We start from the raw sequence: 23,161 nt of genomic DNA, 5'->3' as shown, positions 1-23,161 counted from the left end.
CCACATGAACTGTAAAGGCGTCAGTAGTAGGAATAGCAGACATTCTAGTAACTGGAGGTTTGGGTTTCGAGCATGCTTCGCGTCAATCCTGACTCTGTGCCTGGTTGACTGGTATTAAAGAATAAGTGTCTCTAAACCCCATTTTCTCATCTGTAAGACAGGGCTATTTTCTATTCTGTCTTACAAGGTTGTTGAGGGAGGATTGTGGGAGAATGTGGATGATAGCATCTTGTTGGACAATATAAAAGTCTACACAAATGGAAGTAGTTTATTTAGATCTTGCAACAGAGCCAAGTTCTAGGTAAATAAAAAGGGATTTCCAGCTCCTCCATTTCTCCTTCTAACCACTTCTTCAGCAAGAAGGCCAATGTCCTGGCTGCCCAGTCCACCTTCTCTGGTGTCAAAGCTGGATTATATCATGTACTCCCTATACATATCACCTGGTCCTCCCGTCAAATTGACCGTTGGAGTCACGGCATTGGCCTGAGACAAACTGTGGGATGAGAAAAAGCTGATGTCCTTGCCAGGTTCCTCTTTCTATGTTTCTTTTCTCCTTCTTCAGTATCCTCTTGCAGACAGGGCTGTGATAAATTCAATGTACCGATAGCCACATCCAATCACCTAGAGTCTCATTAATAGTAATAATCATGATTATAATAAACCAATAAGATTTATTAAGCACTTAGTAGGTAACAAGCAATGAGAAGAGTTCTTTACAAACATAATCAAGTTTATGACTCCCAACAACCAATGAGATAGATGGCTTTATTATTTCCATTTCACAGATCTGGAATCGGAGGTTTAGCAAGGTTAAGTAACTGCCCAGATCACACAACTAGAAAGTGAGAGTCAAGAAGCTAATTCAGTGTCTGACCCACAGCTGAGTCTCAGTAAATACCTGTAGAACGAATGTGTCAATATTAATCAGAGATGATCATGGGACACTACTACATTGCATGTCACTATTATTTTTGTAGGGCAGGTGACTCTAAAGCCTGTGCTTGCAACTACCTGCCAGCTACCTGTCATTCTCCTATATTCCTAATTTATTATTATTCCTTTGACCCCAGAAAGCCCCCAAGTACATGCTAGATACGAAATCTACCCCCACAAAGTATGCAGACAAGTGAAGTCAGTTGGCCTTCCAATTTTCTTAAAACAATACTCTTTCTACCCACCACTCACCTCCCTTCTTCCCTCATTCCTTAAAAAAGAAATTGTTACGTCATTGTATTTTCTCACCCAGGAAAGTCTTTTTAAGTACCAGCCACCCTCATTTCAACACCCTGGGATCCTAGGAGTGCCAGAGAGAGGTGTGGTGAGGAGAGCGAATATATCAAAGTGAGGAATCAGTGCCTTCTGAGCTCATTAGCACCCAGGCACAGAGAAGGAAACTGCTATTTTTATCAAATGCACCTTCATTTAAATAAATTTCAGGGTAACTTGATAGAAAAAGAGTTCCTTTGGAAATATGTGTTCCTTTTAATAAGGATCGGTTATCTTACATGCCCTTTCTAGCCTAGCTGTATCCCCAGAGAAGTAACTTATAAGTTTTTACACCGGTTTCTTTATGAAATCTCCATCTCAGCCACTTGGGTTCTAGCCCAGGCATAGGCCTGACAGGAGACGTATAAAAGCTTGGTGGCTGAGTGGAGCGCCACCTCTGTGCCCAGGAGATAGGGCTTCATGCCTTCCTTGTGATTCACCAGCTGGCTTTTGAATACTTAGTGTGTGTTCCAACCACATGATTCCTTTAGCTAAGGTTGCTTCATGACCCAATGCATGAGCTGGCCTTCAGGATTTAATTATATGCATTTGTTTTCTCACAGCTGTGCCGTCCTTTTATGGATACTCCAGGATGCTTCCCTGACCTGGTTACGCATTATGCTCATCCTCAACCCTTGGACCAAGAATTTTGTCTCAATCTCAGGAGTCACAGCCTCCCAGAGTCTCAGTGTTGACATCTTGTATTTAGAGAGTTAGCTCCCATTACAAACACACACACACACACACACACACACACACACACATACACACACACACACTTACTGATTGTTTTCAATAACAGACAAAAATGAATCTAAAAATTTTTTTTCCTTCACCTTTCCGCCCAAAACAAATTTGAGGAGACTTTCTGTGTCTTCCTGTCTCATAAGCTAGTTTTGCCAGAATCTCAGAAATTACCTGCTTCTTGAACTTTCTCATGAATGACCAACATCTATTAACACTCTCACAGTCACTTTTTGAAAATTTGGCAAAACATAGCAAAAAACGTTAAGTGCCTACTCTGTAATCCAGTTATCCTGAAGAAGCAATCCAGGAAGTGTACAAAGGTGTTAACCTCACTATTGTGTATGACAGTGACAACTGGTAACAATCCAAATATCCAAAATTAGGGAACTGTTCAAGTAGATTTTGGTACCACCATATTATGGAACATATATCCACTAATCAAAAACATGTTGTGAAGGTATTTTTGACGTGGAAAATACTGACTATCTATTTCCAAGTGGAAAAAAGTCTACAAAATAGTATGGACACTGTGATGTTACCTTTAGGAGCCCCGCATCCATGGTCCTGTGTGTACCCATCTCTCTAGCTACTGAATAGAAGTCTTACACAGGTGTACACGAAAGGACAGACACAGGTAACAATGATTCTCTTTGAGTGACAGAATTTTTTTGTTGTGCTTCTCTCTGCCCTGAATGTGCATTACTTTTGTAATGAGGGGAAATAAGTGCTGGGGTTTTTTGAAAAGAAAAAGTGCTGCTTTTCATTTCCTCTCTCATCTCTGGAATCACGGAAAATAGCTAAGGGGAAGATCCCATGTCAGACCTGGCTACCCTGTCAGGATGCTCACTTCAGCTTCCTCTGGTCTGCAGTCCAGGTGAAAGACTGTTCTAACTGTCCTGAACAAATTGCACTTCCCAAGGGACCAAGACCGACATCCTTCTCTAAAGACTGGACTGTCACATTTCCTTGCAACCTCTTTGGAAGTATAGGAAACCACTTTCTAAGAATATATTCATTTCCCTCCTTACATTTCTAGATATCTCTCTTGACGATCTAAAGCTTAGCATTTGACTAGTCAAGATGGAAAGTACATCAGATTATAAGTCAGAGAACAGGGCTCTGTCTCACCTGTATTAAAACTAACAGTGGTTTTGGACAAGCCACCAAACCTGAAGCTCTGAGTTTTGCTCCTTTAAGGAAAAGCAAGTACCACCCATTCTGTCCTCTGCACACTCCATAAACAGGGGTTGCAGAGACCAAATAAGACAGTACACAGGGAAGAGGTGAGAAAAAGCATCTACTCAAATGTTTACTATCACTATCATGATTGTTAAAATGGTCATTATTATCACTATTACAGCTCTTATAACTGAAGAAACCAATAGCTGATATTATAATTTGACTTTAGTTTCTGGAAAGGGAGAAAAAATATCCCTATGTCCAGGTCACAAAGTTATCTTTGGCCTACAGCATCAATTGAGGTTATATTCTTATATTTTTATAAAAGAAAAGATTGACTTTTGGCATCAGATGCATATAGTCTGCTTGCTTCTCTAAAGGAAGGCTCTGGAACTCTATTGCTCATGCTCTTTTCCATCTGTGATTGGCTCTCTCTCACCTCTGCCTTTTTCCTTGTAAAGAAAGACCAGCCCAGGCTTCCCTGGTGGCGCAGTGGTTGAGAGTCCGCCTGCCGATGCAGGGGACACGGGTTCGTGCCCCGGTTTGGGAAGATCCCACATGCCGCGGAGCGGCTGGGTCCGTAAGCCATGGCCGCTGAGCCTGCGCGTCCGGAGCCTGTGCTCCGCAACGGGAGAGGCCACAGCAGTGAGAGGCCCGCGTACCAAAAAAAAAAAAAAGAAAGACCAGCCCCAAGCTGCTTCCTTTGGTTTTGTCTGACATGTCTTCTGTATCTTTAGTGCCTAGCTCAGAGCTGAGCATGTATAAATACTGCATTCAGTATATACGTGCAAAAATAATAAATGAATTTTCTGAGTTCCTTTTAGGCAAAGCATAGTGATGGAAAAAATGGGGCAGGGAGAGAAGCTTCGAAACAACAATGGGAAACACTCGCCAATGAGCAGGCAGGGCAGGTCATCCATGGGCTCCTGGAAGAGAGAGAGAGAAACCTGCAGAGAAGCTGCAGTCAGGATGGGTAAGAGTCAGAGGTATTCTTCATGGCCTAAGGGAGCCTGAGCTCCATCTGTAACCCCCCATGCTGACCAGGGGTTCTGGAAGAAATGTTCAAGAACATGGTCTCTCAGAGTAAGGAGTGTGGAGATGCCCAAGGTGCTCCCAGAGATAGACGTTTACCCACATGCACAACTGGGGAAAAAGGCCATAGGTCTGTGGCCTTGAGTTAATCCTCTGACCTGGATCAAGCCCAGGAATATGGTGTCTCAGAGCTGGATGGGCCATATGCTTAACCAAGACAAGATCTCTTTCTCTCCAACACTGTTGCCAACTCATGATTCTCATGACCTATGCTGGGAGAGACATGGGCTAGGAGTCAGAGGACCTCTGACTTTGCAAATAATTGCTAGCAACATTTGTCCACCCAGGCTATCCTTTCCTGACAACTTGACAAGCTACTTTCTTAATCCCACCCTGCCTCAACTTCCATCTAACCTGGAGCTCTTTATTCAGGCATACTCTCTGGATCTAAGTTGTATCTACAAAATGAAGAAGTGAATGGAATGACCTTTCCCATCCCACCTCAAGGTGACTTACTTACTCAATCAATAGACATTTATGAAGCCTTGTTCTGTCTGGACAAGGAACTGCAGAAACAATGGTGACTATGATGTGGCAATGCCTTGGAAAACCTCACAGTCTCATGTTGCACCAAGACACGCCAAGAAAAGAACATTTGGTGGGGAGAAGGGGGAGGAGAAATGTCCCAATGAAAGATGTACTGAGAGAAAGGTAGCAGACCACAACACCAGGTTTCCTGAGACCTTATCCAGCAGAGCTTTCTTGATGGTAATGTCTTGAAGTGTTAAAACTTGGCTTCAACATCACATTGCATGGGCTGAAGTCTAGACATAGCCATGGACTAGTTGTATGCCCTAGGCAAGTTGACTTAACATCTACATATTTTGGTTTCCTCATCTAAAAAATGGAGGTAATCATACGTAGCACTCTTCTTTCAGGGTTGTTGTGAGGGTTAAGGAGGAAGTGTTTAACATGTATTTGCTATTATTGAGATCATGAAGAGAAATCTTTAGACCATTCAGATTTCGTATAAAAAAACCTTCAGGAATTTTTTCTTTTATTATATTTGGGAAAATAGAAAATATGGAGGGAAGGAAATAGAAAATTAATCAAAAAGGAAACAAAAAGGTTTTTTGGAGAAAGCAATTCATTTGCAAAAAGCTTGGTCCCTACCTGGAGACAGGTACAAGCGATAAAATTTCCCCAGATCAAACGTCTCAGAGGTATCAAAATTCACCAATTCTATATTTAGGTGCCCATATGTTCCCACTGGCCAGAGTTGCCCACAAATACAGACATTTCAGTGCACAGAGCAGCAATTTTCAAAAAGATTTCCCTTTCAGGAGAGGGAGATGATACAAAGCTTAATCTGCTCTAAGTGATTCTGAAATATTGTATCAGTTCACAGCAGGAAGGTCATCGTGGTAAATAAGCATGAGGATTCTGCTCAGTGTCTGGGATTTAGCTGACTAACTCCCACTAATGTTAATGGAGCCATGCTGCCAAATCACCAACCTTCACCCTGGATATTTGTTCCAATCCTTTACTGTTGAGATTGAAATGTGTTTTCCAAATCAAGGCTCATCCTGAGATGGTATCTCAGCTTGGTCAGAAAGGGACAGTATGGCTGATGCCTGGGGACCTAAAAGTACTCAAAACGATGGCATTAAGAGGCTTTGCTGAAAGGTGTGTCTTCACATTTCTCCCCAATTCAGTGCAGCTTCCTTTGCCCGGTGTACAATGTGGTCCACTCCACTCACCTTCCAAACTCACTTGCCACCACTTCTCTCTGTGAAGTCCAGGCAAAACAAAATACCCCAGTTCTCCACTATGTCCCAGACTTCTCTGCTGGAGGTGAATGTTTATGTTGGTCCCCACTTCCTTCTTTATTCTTCAAGGAGACCCATCTCGATACCACCTCGATGGTGACATTTTTCTAGACCTGCTCCCCGCCTTCAGCACACACACATACACACATTGGATGTGATGGCTCCCTCCTTAGATCTCAGAATACCTTGAGCCTTGAACATGGCACTTCACATTCTGCCTTATGAACTTGTCTTATTTCCCTCAGATAAACTGTAGGCCCTCTGAGGCACCACACTTGTCTTTAAATTTCCTTTAGCACTTAGTCTAAGCCCTTGCACACCATCAGTGCCCAAGAAAGCAGTGAATTGAATTGAATGACTTTCTATTGCATGATGTTTGGGGAGACTGGAACTTTCAGGGAAGGGGTTGGGTATTGGGGAGCTGGGGTGTAGTTATAGATGATAGGTCTTTTATTTATTAAGTTAAATAAACATGTTTTGGAGAGCATCCTCGTCTTTGGAGCCAGAGAGAAGAACTGATCCATTCCTCAGAACTGGTTTGCCCCAGCTGACAGACACTTAGAACACTGGCCTGGGTGAACCAAGGATCTGATTCACAACAGCAAGTTGTGCATTGGTATTTGGCACCAGTGTCCTCTCAGACACCTCTCTATACGCTCATTTGGCTTACAGCCCCAAGACCCAAAGCTGACAAGAGCCACTGAACACATTTTAGCCACAATACTCATTTGGGCTGGGTTCCACCAGGTCTTCTTGAGCTAACACACCATCTGTCTGGTGTGTGACAATCTCCTAAAGAAACGTAATCTTTGAGTAGTCATAAAGCTGGCTCGCCATGCCTGATTGAGTATCAGAGGCCTGGCTGGGATGGGATGGATAATTTACCCTTGGTCTGCTCTGATTTTAATTGCTTCTATGGAACCTGCAGGAGGTCTGGAAGTATGAAAAGCAGAGGATGGTCTGTGCTCACCATTTCTTCTTTCTCACTTCCCACTCACTCACTCACCAAGTCTAGTGGATGGTTTTGAGGCCTTTAGCTATCTGGTATTTAGCTATTTTATCTAGCTGAATGCTTATTAAAGTTGCATACTCAGAACAGGCCTTCTTCCTTGAGATTCCACCTCCCTGAACTTTATGAAACCACTTTGCAACTTGCCTTTGCAACTTGCCCTTTCACCCCCCAAACTGAGCTTCTCCTCTTCTGTCCACTCCAGGCCCTATCCTTGGTCAGCCCCTCTCACCGCCAGGGCCACTGCTTCTACTCCTAAAGTCTGAGAATTTTTGCTAGCCTTCCATCTAGAGCATCTCATCACTAACCTCGCACGTGGCGTAAGCAAGGGCAGCTCTGTTGTGAGGACCTCACACTTCCCTTCTGGCCCTTTCCCAATTTCACCTCCAAATATCTGGTTGTCGTAATTTTATGCTAATGTCTCTGAATCCCTAGTCCTCCACCCTGAGTACACATTTGATCCCCTAGAAATTGGAAAATAAAATACAGATGCCCAGGCTACAGCATCAGAGATTCTAATTTAGGTTGTCTGGAGTGGGGCAAAGGCATTCATATTCTTTAAGTATTATTTTCCCATTATTACTGACATAAAATTTTATCTGTTTGTCTGAGAAGCAGCTTTGACAGCCCTTCTCAAGAGCTGAGACTTAGGTGTTATTATCTCCAGGGTTCGAGGCCCTGGAGCAGGAACTCAATGGCAGTGGATTGTCTTAAGTAAAGTAGCCACACAACTTGGTTTGCTCAGGACAGATCCAATTTACACCCATTGTTCTGGTGTTCCATTCAATTAGCTATCTGCCCCTTTCATTCTCAAAGGTATCCCATTTTGTACAATAAATTATATAAGCCTCCCCCCTGCAACCATAAGGGTACTTAAGGTTTGAAAATACTTAGTATTATGGGCTAAATTGTGTCTTCCAGGTCAGAATGTGACTGTATTTAAAGATAGGGCCTTTAAAGGGTGATTATGTTAAAATGAGGTCATTAGGGTCTGCCCTAATTTAATCTGACTTGTGTCTTCATAAAGAAGAGGAGATTAAGACACAGACAGAGACACTAGGGGTGCACATGTACAGAGGAATGACCACGTGAGGACACAGAGAGAAGGTGACCACCTGCAAAGCAAGGAGAGGTCTCAGAAGAAACTAATCCTGCCAACACCTTGATCTTGGACCTCTAGTTTCCAGAACTGTGAGAAAATAAATTCTTGATTTTCAAGTCACCAAGTCCGTGATATTTTGTTATGGCAGCCTGAGCAGACTAATATACTTGGTAAAATATAAAGTAAGTAAAACCAATATAAATATAAATAAATATTGTTTCCTAAATATTCCAATCCTCCAGGACAAATGCTTACATCATTTTCCAAGAAACTCACTGTCTTGATCTTAAAGTCTTTCAGTTTCCTCAACCATTCAATAAAGGCTTTGACTTAATGTCTCCGAAGGATGCTTTTAGCATCCGTATATTCTGAGTCTGTGAGACTGTTGCCAGATGGAAAACTGAGGCACCCATCTCTCTGGTAGTAGATAAGATGGTGATAATGAATGTCACATATGGTTACAGTGGGTTAGGCACGGTTCCCACCCTCAAGGAGCCACACACTGATCTGGAAACATCTCATCTCCACGCAGCAAGGGACAGAGTGACTTTTATGGAGGCACAGTGCAGGTGCACTTAGCTAGCCTGGAGGAGAGTTTAGAATAAGTTTCTGTGTGAACAGACAGCCAGACTGATTTTTAGTGGGTGAAGAGGAACACACCCAGTGAAAGGAGGTAGTGGGACAGGTATTCCCTGCAGAAGAAACAGCATTTTTAAAAAAAGAAAGAAAGAAAAGCAGAGGTAAAAGGGAAACCATGTTCTTTCTGGTACTTTCTTAATTTCCCGCACCCTTGATTTTAAATCCAGTCCTTTTCCTCTGCTCTCAGAGTTCAGTGAGTACAGCTATTATCCTTCATATTTTTTAACCCTTTAAATATTTGAGGACTTAAAAATGACAAATTCTGTGCTTTAAGCTTTCTTTTCCCCCGGCTAAGTAATTTCAGTCTCTCTAGGCTATTCTTCAAGATTTTAAACTCACAGTTCACACATTAGCATTCATCACCCCACCAACGTGCATGCGCCCACACACACATTCACACACACACACACACACACACACACACACACACATTGTGCACACACGGGCCAAAAGGGCCTGTGGTTCGCCAAAAGGCTCTTAAATTTAAGAGAATAGATTGGTGTTGTCCTATCAAAAGTACAGGTTAAGGTCACATCCATCACATAGCTATGTGAACCATCAAATTATCAGTGTGTTTCCCTCATTAAATAGAAAGCAAAAGAATCAAACTGACACACATCAGTCATCCTGAGGGATGACTCTATATGCCCAGAGGAAGGTGTGTTCCCTGCTCCACTACCGACAAGTGAATTAATACTCTTACCATTTGAGGGTGTTTGGAAGCATCAAAGAGCTGAAATAGATCAGCCCCACTGATATGGGATGCATTTCTACCAGGAAATACTATCGTTTCTCCAATCTCACATCACGGCATAAATACAACAGCCCTTGTTTTCCACACAGCTTCCTACTTCTTTCACGCCCAAGCGTAAGCTAAGAGCTCTCAAAAAACACTCTTCCTCCATCTCTGGGAGGTGTCTTAAAACATTTTTAGCTCACCAGATACGAAACAGAGGAGGATCTCTTTCTTTATTCAAGAATAATCCTTTTCAACTGCCTGTTTATACTGCAGATGGAAACCTATAGATTGAAATAAACATATTTTCATTCTAAAATTGGCATCTGCACTGCAATAGTTAAAGGATGCAACAATTGTGTTTGAAAAGCAAGCATCCAGGAAATTCCACATTGCTTTGCAATATTCAGACAAAGGACGCATTGGAATTAGAAGGTGAATAGCATTTAAGAACAGAGGAAGAGTACTGGTCTACCGAACTAATGGGACCGCATGTAGACAGAAAATGCCAAACATGCTAGTAAAATGTGTGGGTAAAATGTAATCTCTTAGGACATATAAGCAAAGGATCAGTCTCCTTTGAAAGAACCCAATAAGAAATGCTTGATTAAAAGTCTAGAATTGTGCTGTATGATACAGTAGCAACCAACCATATATGGCTATTTAAATTAATTAAAATTAAATAGAATTAGAAATTTAGTTCTTCAGTTGCAGTAGCCACATTCTTAGAGCTCAACAGTCATTATCATACTGAGCAGCAAAGATAGTAGACATTACCATCATTACACAAAGTTGTATTGGACAGTGCTGGTCTAGAAGGTTCTGTTTGACTCTTGGGTTAGCATCATTTAAACATCAAGCCTTAAAGAGATGATAGGGAGCACAGCATGCTGCTAGATGTAACAACTGATAGCATGAAAGTACGGTGGAAAGGGAAAAATAATTCCACTCCTGGAATAAACTAATATATTATAGCATTGACATTTTATTACAAGAAATATCCTTAGACAAGCAGAGAAATCTTGGACTAGAATGGAAAGGAGTTAGTAAATACTACTATTTGAATACCTCCTCACACACTTCTATACATTCACAAAATGCACGAGCCTCTTCTCATCTGTTAGTGGCTGGACTTTATCAGTCATCCCTCAAATACTTTTCAACCGTCCTTCACTTCCTGCCCCCAAAGTTCTGGTTGTTTTTTTTTTTTTTTTTTGAATATGTAACAAAACAGTTTGAACATATATTTAAATAAATAGAATCCCAATCAAAATAGAAAATTGCAGACTCTTCCCATTAAAAAAAAAAGGCAAGAACTTTATTTTAAACAGATCCTCAGTTGTGTGTTACACCACGTCCATATCTAAACCAAAAATCATAATGATAATGCAAAGGAAACAGAGGGCTTCATAAAAGCACATTAGCCAAATATTATTCTTGGCCAGTGCTTTAACTAAATACGCAGTGCATGTGAAAGGTACAGGATGGCACTTAAATAAATATGAGCAAAGAGAAGGAAACATATTCACAGTCCAAAGCAACAGGTTTTTGAACCTTTGGTGTATATCCCAAATAAGCATCCGTAAACACGTGTTAGCCAATAGTGTTTAGTTCCAGGTTTCTTAAGCCAGTGATTGTGTGTGTTTCAAAAATAGCTGATAAAATAATAAATCAGGATTGACATGGGCTGATTAAGGTCTCTGGTGTGAGCACACAGGTAAATTCAAACCATGGCAAAATGAAGTGCAGCTGTGTTGCACAGCAAAACTATACAAGAAAATGAGTGAAATACACCAGTTAGAAATTCTGTGGCTCGGGTAGACACCCTTGATATTAACAACAACAACAGCAAATATATTTTTAATGCTGTCCAAAGTCCACAATCTGGAAGGCAGAAATATCCCAAAGCTCATAACCACATGCCTAACAGGGCAACAACCATCCCACAGGACTATTATAGTTGCATATTTCAATTCCCTCCCTCCCACCCAACACCCTGCCCCTAATAAACAGCACCAGTGCAGTTCGAGTTAGAAAACTGGAAATACTGAGACATTCCTAAAGTTTTCATAATGACTAAGGGCCAGTCAGACGGGGCTATAATGCGAACCTCTGCCATGGCCATTCTCCAAAAAGCACCCCATGGAATTCCCTCTAGCTTTGCAGATAAACCATATTAGGTCTACTGTAAGGCCAGATTGAGAAAAAAAGCTGGCATGCTATCCTGGGCGGAGGGAGAGGGGCATGCTGATGGGAGAGGTACATGAAGGATGCCTCAAGGATGTTTGTCCTGCAGCCCAGGATGGAAGGATGTGTTGAGATAGGTCACAAATTGTGTACCAATAAACTATTTGACTCACGCCATTCACCAGAATACAGAGCTTAGCAGAGCTAAGTCCTGCTTGGTAGCCGTTCAAGTCCACTATGATCAGGATCAAACTGGACCACAAAACAAAAGGACTCAAAGAAGTCCAACTCATCCTCTCAGCACTCTATCAAACTGTCTCTGGAACCAGTGGTGTGATGTAATCATTCTACTTTCTCTCCTCTCCCATTGAGGCAAGATCTTCTCTTAACCAGCCTTATTCTACATCTCAGTGATGACAGCCACATAAATGAGGGCAGATAGAGCCACTCTCCATAGTCGTCTGCGCTTGGGGCTACTTGTCATCCCTCAGACCTTTCCAAAACCTGCCCTTTCACACATAGGCAGAGTCACTGGACTGAGTCCTGCCAAAATTGGGAACACTGACCCGTGGCAGGTCCTTGTTGCGGATCTCATAGACTGACTTCCTCTTGGCCTGGGCCCCTCGCACGGCCAGCTTGATCTTGCGCCAGCCCAGGTGGTTGAGTTCAGCCAGGTTCAGCACAACACAGATGCCACTCACAGCAAACATGAACACTAGAAAGACAGTCTTCTCAGTAGGCCGGGACACATAACATTCCACCTCCTTGATGCAGGGGTAGCGGTCACACTCATACAACCCTGGGACGCTGAAGCCATACAGAAAGTATTGGCCCACCAGAAACCCAATCTCCAGGGCATTTCGGAACACCACTTGGATAATGTAGAAGCGGGAGATGCCTTCCTGCCTTCGGAGCTTGGATCGTGCTGCAGTGCGCAACCCCGATGGGTGTGGAGTCAGCTCCTTAACCTCTAAACAATCTGGCTCCGTCTCCTTGCTTGTGTTCTCTGTGTTCTGCAGCACCCCATTGACAATGGCACTTTGCAACTTCTTGTCTTCTCGTTTGCCAACACCACTGCTCCCACCCCCAGGTCCTCCAGCGCTCCCCATGGACTCAGGGGGATCTCTGTCCAGGGCTAGGAAGACAGTAGAGTAGCGGCGTTCTCGCTGCTTGGCAGACTGGTGCACAGAGTAAGTGATGAAGCAGAGACTGGGGGTACACACCATTATGATCTGGAAGACCCAGTAACGTATGTGGGAGATGGGGAAGGCGCGGTCATAGCAGGCCTGGTTACAGCCGGGCTGCAGGGTGTTGCACACAAACATGGTCTGCTCATCATCGTACACCGTCTCCCCGACAATGGCCACAATAAGGATGCGGAAGATCACCACCACAGTCAACAGGATCCTGAGCAGTGGACAAAGGAGGGAGAGAGGTTCTCATGGGCTGAGTCACTGACTTAGGAAACCCCTACGCCTCCCTTCCCAGCTCCGTCCTTGATTGGGGAGCTATCCATCCTTCGTGGTACTGAACTGGGAATCCAGCAAACCTTTTTGTCTCTTCCCTTTCTGCAGGATGTTGGTAGACTGGGAACACTTCATACTACAGGGATCTCAAGCATGTGTACCTCCCTACACTGGACTTGGTGTATTTGCAACAGATCGATTACATGGAATGTAGAGAGGCACAAAACACACCTTCACTCTGGATACGGCAAATGTACATGGAATAGCTGAACACAGAGAATACAAAGTCTACACACAGAATATGTATATAACTACTCCAAGAGGATATTTAGTTTAGCCTCAGTATGAATATGGAACTTAAGCTTTATATAAACAGATAGCTATGACTATATATACACATATATACATGAATATATATAGTATTTATGTATGTGAATATACATATATACACATATAGAGACACATAAAGTGTCAATTGGGTGTGTCGGTTTCTGGCACTGTAAGTTTTAACAGGCAAATCAGTTTAGCTTAATAAATGTTTGTTGGGAAAAGATACATCTGCTCTGAAGAGCAAATCTGTCTCCCCATTTGCCCTTCTCTGTCCAAATACAATCCTGCCTTCTTTGTAGATTCTATTTAGGGAACCGGATGAAGATTGGCTCCGACTCCAGAGAGTGGGGGGACCACGACGGAGCCAATAACTCCTTTGCTAATGGGAGAAGAGTGAATCCCCTGGTGGTGCCTCAAAGGGAAGGGACGAGGAGCTGCCAGAGGAGGAGGGCATCACTGGGCATCAGGCAATCCCTCAATGCCAGGAACACAGGCGCATGGGCCAAGGATGATGGCAAGGGGTCAGAGGATGGTCTGAGGGCTGTCGGGACTCGGTCTGGACTTTAGAAAGGACTCCCGGGGGCCGCCCGACGGGGCCGGCTGATGACCGGCTCGGCGCCCTTACCTCCCGATCATAGTGGAGTGCTGCTGCACCGCGGCTTCCAGCAGCCTCTCCAAGATGGTCCATTCCCCCATCGCTGTGCATCCGGAGGCAGCAGACAAAGACTGGGCAGTACCGGGCACGTCCCCGCTCCTGGCCACTCCCCGGGCCTCACCTCCCGACTGGGAGCGAATTGCCCCCCAATTAAAGAATCAAACAAAATTTTTTAAAAATCCACGATTCCCCTCTCCCTTTTATTGTACTTAAAAGAGGGAAATGGGGAAGGAAACCCAAGCACGCCCAACTGATGGGCAGCTGGCGCGGTCCAGAGGTCGGCCACGAACCGCCAGCGCCGTCCGGGGGTCAGGTCTGGAGCCGGCGGATGCCCGGGCGAGGGGCGGGGCGGAGCGGGGGTGGCCGCGTGCAGGTCCTCGAGCTCCCGCCCGCCCGAGCGAGGTCTTTGGGCCCCACTCACCGACGGGGGTTGGGAGCCAAAAAAGGGTCCAGGCCCCAGCCCCCGCGCCTGGCACTTCAGCGGGCACCGGGCGCTCCCGCGCTGCCGCCTGCGAAGCCGGGGCGGAGCGCGCGGAGCCGGCTGCAGGGCTCGGGAATCCGCGGCCGCCGCCTCTAATCCGGCCTTAAGTAGTCTCCGCCTGCGTCACGCCAGGTCGGCGGAGGGGAGTCGAGCGCTGCGGGCGGCTGTAGCTGCGCGCCGAAGCCCGAGGGGCAGGGGATGCGCGCAGGGAGAGAGGGGGCCAGAGTCCTGGGGCCCCGGCAGGGAGTGGGGCGACTTCGAGAGGAAGGATCGCAGCGCCCCTCGGGGCTTCTCCGGGTGCCCAGGTAACCTCACCTGACCGCCAGCCCCCGGCAGGAGGGGCAGCCTGGAGCAGACTCGCGGGTGAGTGGGGAGGGGCGTGAGTAGGTAGTTTAGGGTCTCTCCGCGCATCCCTCACCTTTTGCTTTTTGTCTTTGGTGATACAACTAAAATTCCCTCACTGAATGCAGACGCTGGATGGGGGAAGGAGAGCGGGGGCAACAATAGGACGCTTTTCAGTCTCCCTTGGAGAGGACTGCTTGGCTAAGAGTAAGTCTGCGGTCGGTGCCTTCGTGGATCCGACGCAGGGGTGAGGAAAGCTTGATTAGAGTCCATTTAGGCTGAAGCTTAAATGTAGGTGTGAAGCTGCCTCTGAGGATGGGGGTCTGAGCACAAGACTCTACCAAAGAGGTGCCTAGTTTGAGCGAGTGGGTGACCATGGTTGAAGGACTCGCTTCCGCATCGCAAACCCAGACGCTCTGCTATTCTTAAATGTCTATCTATCTATTATCTATCTATCGATCCATCCATCTCTTATTTGTTTGTTTGTTTGGAGGAGGGGGTACTGCTCGGGTAAACTGTGATCTAATCTGAATCTAAGGAGGCCCAGTATTCAACTAGCAAGAATAGCCACTCACAGTCTCACCCCGCCCTCACTTTCGTTTTCCGACCTCGGCTTTCTTCTCGCTCAATCAGCAGATCCTGCTTTGTGTTTTTAAATTTACGTTTTGCTGTCAGTTCTATCTAGAGCAACTGCTTAACTGGTCACTAGAAAATTAAAACAATCACACCAGGCTGCTAATTAGCTCAGGGAGTCAGTATTAGAGGACATAGCAGTTGAGTGTTTCATGTATATGTTCCAAAAGCACAATGAATAAGTGGTTGTCACCCTTTAAAAAATACAGCTGTGAAAAAGTTGCTGACTTGCTCTAGGCAGGTAATGCAGCCTTAATTATCCACAGGGATCATAGCACATATATATGTATTGCATAAGGCACACCGTGATGAGCCTTCAGTTTGAGACCATAGGAGTTGCTTGGGTAGCTGGTGGACCAGCGACTGGGAAGAAGGGTACAGAGCATAGGCTTGAGTTCACACACAGTGCACCTCTGCATAAAATGATGTGTAAAAGCACAACCCAAGCTTCGGTGAGAGAGGGATCGGTGAGATCTCGCATAGACCTGACGCCTGTACGCCAAGGAAGCCACTTTTCACTGCAAAGGAGTAAAAGAGTCCACTGACAATGGAGAAAGGCATAGGGTGTAAATGGAACTTTAGGGTTATGGCAGGTGCTCCTTATTTCCTGCTGGGTAGAGAGGAGGTGCAAAGATGGGAATGGGTGGATATCCTATTGTTGAATCCACCTCCAGATGGAATGGTGATCTCCCAACTCAGACTTGGTGTTTTTTCTCAGACTTCCCTCCTGCTCCCTCAGGCTCTGGCTCCCTGTATTCCCTCCTTCTCCAGCAGACTGTTTGGGGCAAAGGATCTCAGACAAGAAGTGAATGAATGAGAAAGTCCCAAGGGAAATCTGTTTCACATATTAAATGTCCCAAAATAGGCTGCACAATTCAAAATCATTACGTTTTATATACGTGGCTTTCCCAAACGCTTAAAGATAGTGATCGATGGGCTTCCCTGGTGGCGCAGTGGTTGAGAGTCCGCCTGCCGATGCAGGGAACACGGCTTCGTGCCCCAGTCCAGGAAGATCCCACATGCTGCGGAGCTGCTGGGCCCGTGAGCCACGGCCGCTGGGCCTGCGTGTCCAGAGCCTGTGCTCCACAACGGGAGAGGCCCGCATACCACAAAAAAAAAAAAAAAAAAAAAGATAGTGATCGAAGGACACAGATTGCAGGAAAGACATCTTAAATGTTCTCACAGTGCAGTTTTTTTAAATGTATTTACTTAATTTATTTTTTGGGTCTTCGCTGCTGTGCGTGGGCTTTCTCTAGCTGTGGCGAGCAGGGGCTACTCTTCGTTGCAGTGCGCGGGCTTAGTGCAATGGCTTCTCTTGTTGTGGAGCACCGACTCTAGGCACGCGGGCTTCAGTAGTTGTGGCACCTGGGCTCAGTAGTTGTGCTCACGGGCTCTAGAGTGCAGGCTCAGTAGTTGTGGTGCACGGGTTAGCTGTTCTGCGGCATGTGAGATCTTCCCAGACCAGGGCTTGAACCCGTGTCCCCTGCATTGGCAGGCAGATTCTTAACTACTGTGTCACCAGGGAAATCCCCACAGTGCAGTTTTGAAGCACTAGGCTATGACTAAATTGTTGACCATTAATTAATTATTTTAAAATATACATTAACATGACATATAGATTCAACATATGAGCACATGTGTATACATGTGTGTAACACAAAAAAACACCTATATACAGAATCTATATTTGAAAAAGACTCTTCTATTAGATTTGGTAGCCTTTTTTTCTTTAATTATTTTTTATTTATTCATTTATTTATTTATTTTGGCTGCTCCTCGTGGCTTGCGGCATCTTAGTTCCTTTGCCAGGGATTAAACCTAGGCCCAGGCAGTGAAAGCACCAAGTCCTAACCACTGAACTTCCAGGGAATTCCCTGGTAGGCTGCTTTTAGATAAAAACCTTATTCTCACCACTACACCTTGAAAACAGTGCACTGTTTTTATTTTTAAAAATCATTCAGGTCTTCTCTGGTGGCGCAGTGGTTGAGAGTCCGCCTGCCGATGCAGGGGACACGGGTTCGTGCCCTGGTCCGGGAAGATCTCACATGCCGCGGAGCGACTGGGCCCGTGAGCCGTGGCCACTGAGCCTGCACGTCCGGAGCCTGTGCCCCGCAATGGGAGAGGCCATGACAGTGAGAGGCCCGTGTACCGAAAAAAAAAAAAATCATTCATAAATTGTGTTTTACATTACTATGTTGTTTCCTTTATCTTTAAAATTTTTTTGAAGTATAGTTAATGTACAATATTATATGAGTTACAGGTGTACAATATAATGATTCACGATTCGTAAATGTTATACTCCCTTTATAATTATTATAAAATATTGGTTATATTCCCCATGTTGTACAATATATCCTTATAGCTTATTTTATACCTAATAGTTTGTACCTCTTAATCCTTTACCCCACACTGCCCCTCCCCCCTTCCCTCTCCTCACTGGTAACCACCAGTTTGTTCTCTGTACCTGTGAGTCTGCTTCTTTTCTGTTATATTCACTAGTTTGTTGTATTTTTTTAAGATTTCACATATAAGTGATATCATACAGCATTCGTCTTTGTCTGAAATTTCAGCTAGCATAAAGCCCTCCAAATCCAGCCATGTTGCTGCAAATGGCAAAATTTCATTCTTTTATGTGTTTCCTTTTTTTGAGCCCAATCACTTTTTTTTTTTTTTTTTGCGGTACGCGGGCCTCTCACTGTTGTGGCCTCTCCCGCTGCGGAGTACAGGCTCCGGACGCGCAGGCTCAGCGGCCATGGCTCACGGGCCCAGCCGCTCCGCGGCACGTGGGATCTTCCCGGACCGGGGCATGAACCCGTGTCCCCTGCATCGGCAGGCGGACTCTCAACCACTGCGCCACCAGGGAAGCCCCCCCAATCACTTTTAATTAATAAATTGTACGGGTCGTGCAGCAATAATATGAAGATGTTCTATGTAGAGCTAGGCATCTCTGTTTCCTCAGCACATTGTCTCAACCAACTAGATTCTGACTCTCTCAATTCCCCTCTGATTGAAGATCCCATTTAAGTCAGTTGGGAAGTTCTTTCCATTAACTCTTATTTAAAACTCATTCAACTCTCTTAAAGTAATAGTTTTGGATGGACAAATGTAAAAGAACTCATAGAATAAACTTTGGTGTACATTAGCCCATGTAGGGATACTCATTACAAATACACATGCTGGGGTCTGCCCCCCCCCAAACCTGCTAAATTAAAATCTATAGAAGTGAGGTTTAGGTACCTGCATTTTTATTAAGTTCTCACCAGTGGCTCTGATGACAATAAAAGGTTGTGAACGTTTATTTCCATGAGTATTAGGTCAGGAAGGAATCCTAGAAATCAGGAAATCCTATCCCTTTGATTCATAGATGTTAAAATTGACCCAAAGATTAGGTATCTCAAGTCAGACAAGTAGGTAAGGAAAAAGCTATGAAGAAAGTGCTGTTTAAGGGTCCTAGAGAAGAGGACTAAATAATTTTAAAAGATGGAAAATGTGACCTTTAAGGAAGGAAGAAGGAATTAAGGTGGTTTGGATCATGAGGACGTAGCCACCTGCAAGCATCTAAAGGGAAATAATACCTGGATTGTTGGCTTTGTGAAGCCAAGTCTTACCAAGCAGAAATTTCCATTGACAGATCAGCGAAATATTCTCCACGTCTAGTGGAAAAAACTGTAAAGGCACATAGCAAAAGGCATAAATATTCTAATACAGGGAGGGAATGGAGTGTTACTAAGAATAATCCAATTTTCCACATGAATATATCTGGATTTGCTCTTATCCTTATATATGCTTAGAATTTTCTTTTTTCTGTTCCTTCTAGTTTTTTTAAAGATACAATTGACATGCAGCACCGTATAAATTTAAGGTGTACAGCATAATGATTTGACTCACATACATCATGAAATAATTGTCACAAGCTTAGTGAACATCCATCAACTCATATAGATACAAAATAAAGGAAATAGAAAAAATTTATTCCTGGCGATGAGAATTCTTAGGATTTGCTCTCTTAACAACTTTCTTATATAACATACAGCTGTGTTAATTATATTTCTCATGTTATCATTATATTTATCAGGTACATACATCCCTAGTACTTATTTATCTTATAACTGGAGGTTTGTCCCTTTTGATCACCTTCATCCAACTTCATTCTCCCTTCAACCACAGATTCCCAGGTGAACCTGTTAGCTTAGTAGCTTTAAATATTTGGTAAATGAAACTCCCTAGGAACTTTGTTAAGGTGTAAGAATGTTAGTGAATCCACTGACCTCTCCTCTCCTGGACCATAAATTCTTGGGGAGCAGAGGACATGCCTTATACCTCATGGTGCTTTCCATAGTGTCTTTAGCACTGTGGAAACTTAAGTTTGTTGGAGGAACAGGGTAGCTATTCTGGCTCTCTATTCCCCTCAACCTGGGATGGCTGCACAGTCCTTGAGCAGAGGTGGGTCCTGCCTCCCCCAAGACCATAAGTTACATTCCAACCAAGAAAAGAAAGGCGTTCCCTTTGTTAAGTGAAAGTCCCTACACACTTGGGGCAGCTGGACTGCTCACTAGGAAGCCTTCTTGCTGACCACTAGCCCCTGGTCTCACTTTGTGCTGCTGTCACTCACTGTGGTCCCAGTACCTGCTGAACTAACCCAGAAAATGCTGCTCAGTGTGCAGGCTTTGGGCTACAGCATCAAGGAGGCAGCTTCAGAAAGCTGATCACAGCCCTGGATATACAGGCTCCGGGAAGCGCCAGCATCTGTAGCCTCCAGGATTCGTGTGGCTCGAGAGGGACTGCATTTGGTTTGGGATTGGTCGCTGTGTTAAAGTCCTCCACGTTTCATTCACAAAACGCTAGGATTAACTGAGCTTTATCTCCCCCAGTGGCCTACGTACATCTGTTTCCTAATGAAACCATCAAATTTTCTTCTGACGGGGCAAACCCAACCTGTCTTGTGAGACTTGAAAGAACATAAGCGCTAGATGAAATCGACTCCTATTTCCTGCAGAGTGAGTTTTCTCTTTTTGTGTGTGTGTTTCCTTCCCTCTGTTTAATCCCTGACGTAAATGTTTAGGGAAACACTTTTTGGGTTTTACTGTCCAGACAAAATTTAGAGAGTAATAATTCCATACAGGAGTAGAGCTGTCCAATCCACCAATCATAAATACCCCTAAATATGGTGGCTTGATGTGTTGCCTAGGACTGCCCTGAGCCTGTTCCCTTCGAAACCATTCTGCAATGTCATGGACACAAATGCCAAATTATGTTTTAGCCTCAAGAGATTGTATATCCAAATAGTGGGTCAATCTAACTAATCTGCCTGCTAGTCCTTTGAATAAAATGGTATGTATCCCTTTAAAAAAATCACATGAACAAATTCCCCATTCCCCACCTTGTGTATAGAGAATATAGGTATGTGTAGTAATATCTCAGGGATTAACGTAATATGACATTGTGGCCAAAGCAGATGTGTGAAACCACAGCAAATAAATTAACACTCATTAAGAATCAAATCAGCACTGCTGACACATAATCTTTCATGTTTATGTCAAGTCGTGATTCCCATTCACATCAGGAGATTCCCAGGAGGGGCTAATTCAACCTGAAGGAAGAGATTTAAATCAACACTATTCAAAAGTCATTCAGCTACAGTGCAGAAGAGCCTGCCTGGGGTCTGAGCACCCGCCTCTTCACGCTCTCATTGTCATGGTCCAGCCAGACTCCCAGCCATGCAGGATGTAGCTGGGCTTCCTACTGAGTGTGTTTCCAGTCTGTAGGGAAGAGATGAAGAAATTGCAGGGGAAATGCACATGGGTAGGACCTACCCTTGACAGAACTGTTAAGCTGGGAGAATATACATCAGTTCCCAAAGGCACCCTTCCTGCACTTTTGCCACATCAGAGTGTGCTGCTAAAAGTTGAATTCATCCTGTTGCTTCATATCTACAGCCAAGTTAATTATGTCGAATTGATATTTGTCCCCAAAGGAACATTCTCTAAGACGTGGAGCTGATTTTCAAGGTTCTTCCTTGCTCTCATAATCATACATGGACGCTCCTGGTTGCCTGGTATCTTCACCTCCTGAAATCTAGCCAATTCCTGTTTTTGTCAGGACTCGGCCAACTCAGGCATTATCAACCCAGAGGCTTTTGTGATTTTCCAGTTCTCGTCAATCTACACGCCTTCTGATCCTTCTTGGACACCAACATCCAAGTCTGGTCCGGAGACCCTCCTGTTTCTGGAGCTGGATGAGATTGGAAAGGGGCTTCCACTCACTTGTCACTCACATGTTCAGCTCCCTTGCTGCAGTATTTTAATAGTCAGCTGAGGGTTTGCCAAGAGCAACCCACCAACTTGCCCATTGGATTTGGTTCACAGTGTTCTCTGACCTTCAGAACCCCACACAAAAATGTATCTTTTTGATATAAACTTATCCTTCCACCTTGACTGTGGACTGCCTTTGGTCATATCTCCCACCCCTGGAATTCACCTTGAATCCACATCCTATTGACCTTTGAGCTTCCCACCATCATGCTTCACTCACTCCCCGCCCCTCACTCATTAAAGGAAAGTAATCCGATAAACAGGCACACCAGGGTGTTAATAACTGATAACCACTTAATGTATTATCCTTCTCAGAGGAATTATCCTCATTTAAGTTGCAAAGCCTTCATTCAAAGAAATGAATTTTTCTAGGTAGTTTTCCAAACACTACACAGAAGGAGAGAATAGCTGTTTGAGGGCCAGGGATGTTCTGAGCCCTCCCAAATCACACCACACAAGTGCTTGCTTGTTTTATCGCTCTATAAAGTGGGCCTCCTTGTGGAAATACAGGAATTGCATTAATGCTGTGGTTCTTAAATTTTACTGCACCTTAGAACCACCTGGGGAAATTTGAAAAATCCCAGTGCCTAGGCTGTACCCCAGATAATTTAAATCAGCATTTCTGGAGATGAGCCCCATGCACTGGTATTTTTAAAGAAAAAACAAAACTCTCCAGGTGATTCCAATATGCAGTCAAGTTGGAGCACTAGTGTGGTTATCCCCACCATCAACTACTTATACACAACAGCCCTCTAGGACTTCCGTAAAATAGGCTTTCTCCTTGTGTTAGGAATGGTGCTTCTGGACACAAAGCCAGAATTTCATACTAAAAATGTGTTCCTGTGGTCTGTAAGGACTTAGTATAATCCATACAGGCTAAGTAGTTAGTTGCTAAACTGCAAACACCCATTTCATTTCATCTCAGTCCACTCCTGGCCATCTGGTCCCCTGTACTCCTATTACAGGGCCATGTGTGTATTAATGAAATGATTGCATCCAATTACATCTTTTATTCAGAGCACAAGAAGAGTCCACGTATTCTCTCCAGCATCACCGTTTCTGTCAGGATGTCAATAATCAAGTTATTCTTTCTATTTCATGCAGAGATGGGATAATCTTCCATTAAGGTAAGAGTATAAATCAAACATGTTGTTGCTTTCAATAAACTTTTAACTTTGCTGCCTGGTATCTATAATATAGATATTTCAGTGCAAAGC

The 23,161-nt window shown here is 44.2% G+C and overlaps 1 protein-coding gene across 1 annotated transcript; it reads right to left on the bottom strand.

The window, feature by feature from the left end:
• Nucleotides 1–10,835: 10,835 nt before the first annotated feature.
• GJD2 (gap junction protein delta 2) lies at nt 10,836–14,739 on the bottom strand. Its single transcript, XM_029239059.1, has 2 exons — nt 14,148–14,739; nt 10,836–13,133 (listed from the first exon to the last, which is right to left on the bottom strand). Exons 1-2 carry the CDS (start codon nt 14,216–14,218, stop codon nt 12,239–12,241), a joined length of 966 nt encoding a protein of 321 aa, XP_029094892.1. The 5' UTR covers nt 14,219–14,739; the 3' UTR covers nt 10,836–12,238.
• Between the last annotated feature and the right edge of the window lie 8,422 nt (nt 14,740–23,161).

The sequence above is a fragment of the Monodon monoceros genome, unplaced genomic scaffold (genome assembly GCF_005190385.1).
Source record: "Monodon monoceros isolate NGI ecotype Baffin Bay Population unplaced genomic scaffold, NGI_Narwhal_1 Super_Scaffold_21, whole genome shotgun sequence".
NCBI lineage: Eukaryota > Metazoa > Chordata > Mammalia > Artiodactyla > Monodontidae > Monodon > Monodon monoceros.
This window is presented reverse-complemented; position numbering and strand designations above follow the sequence as displayed.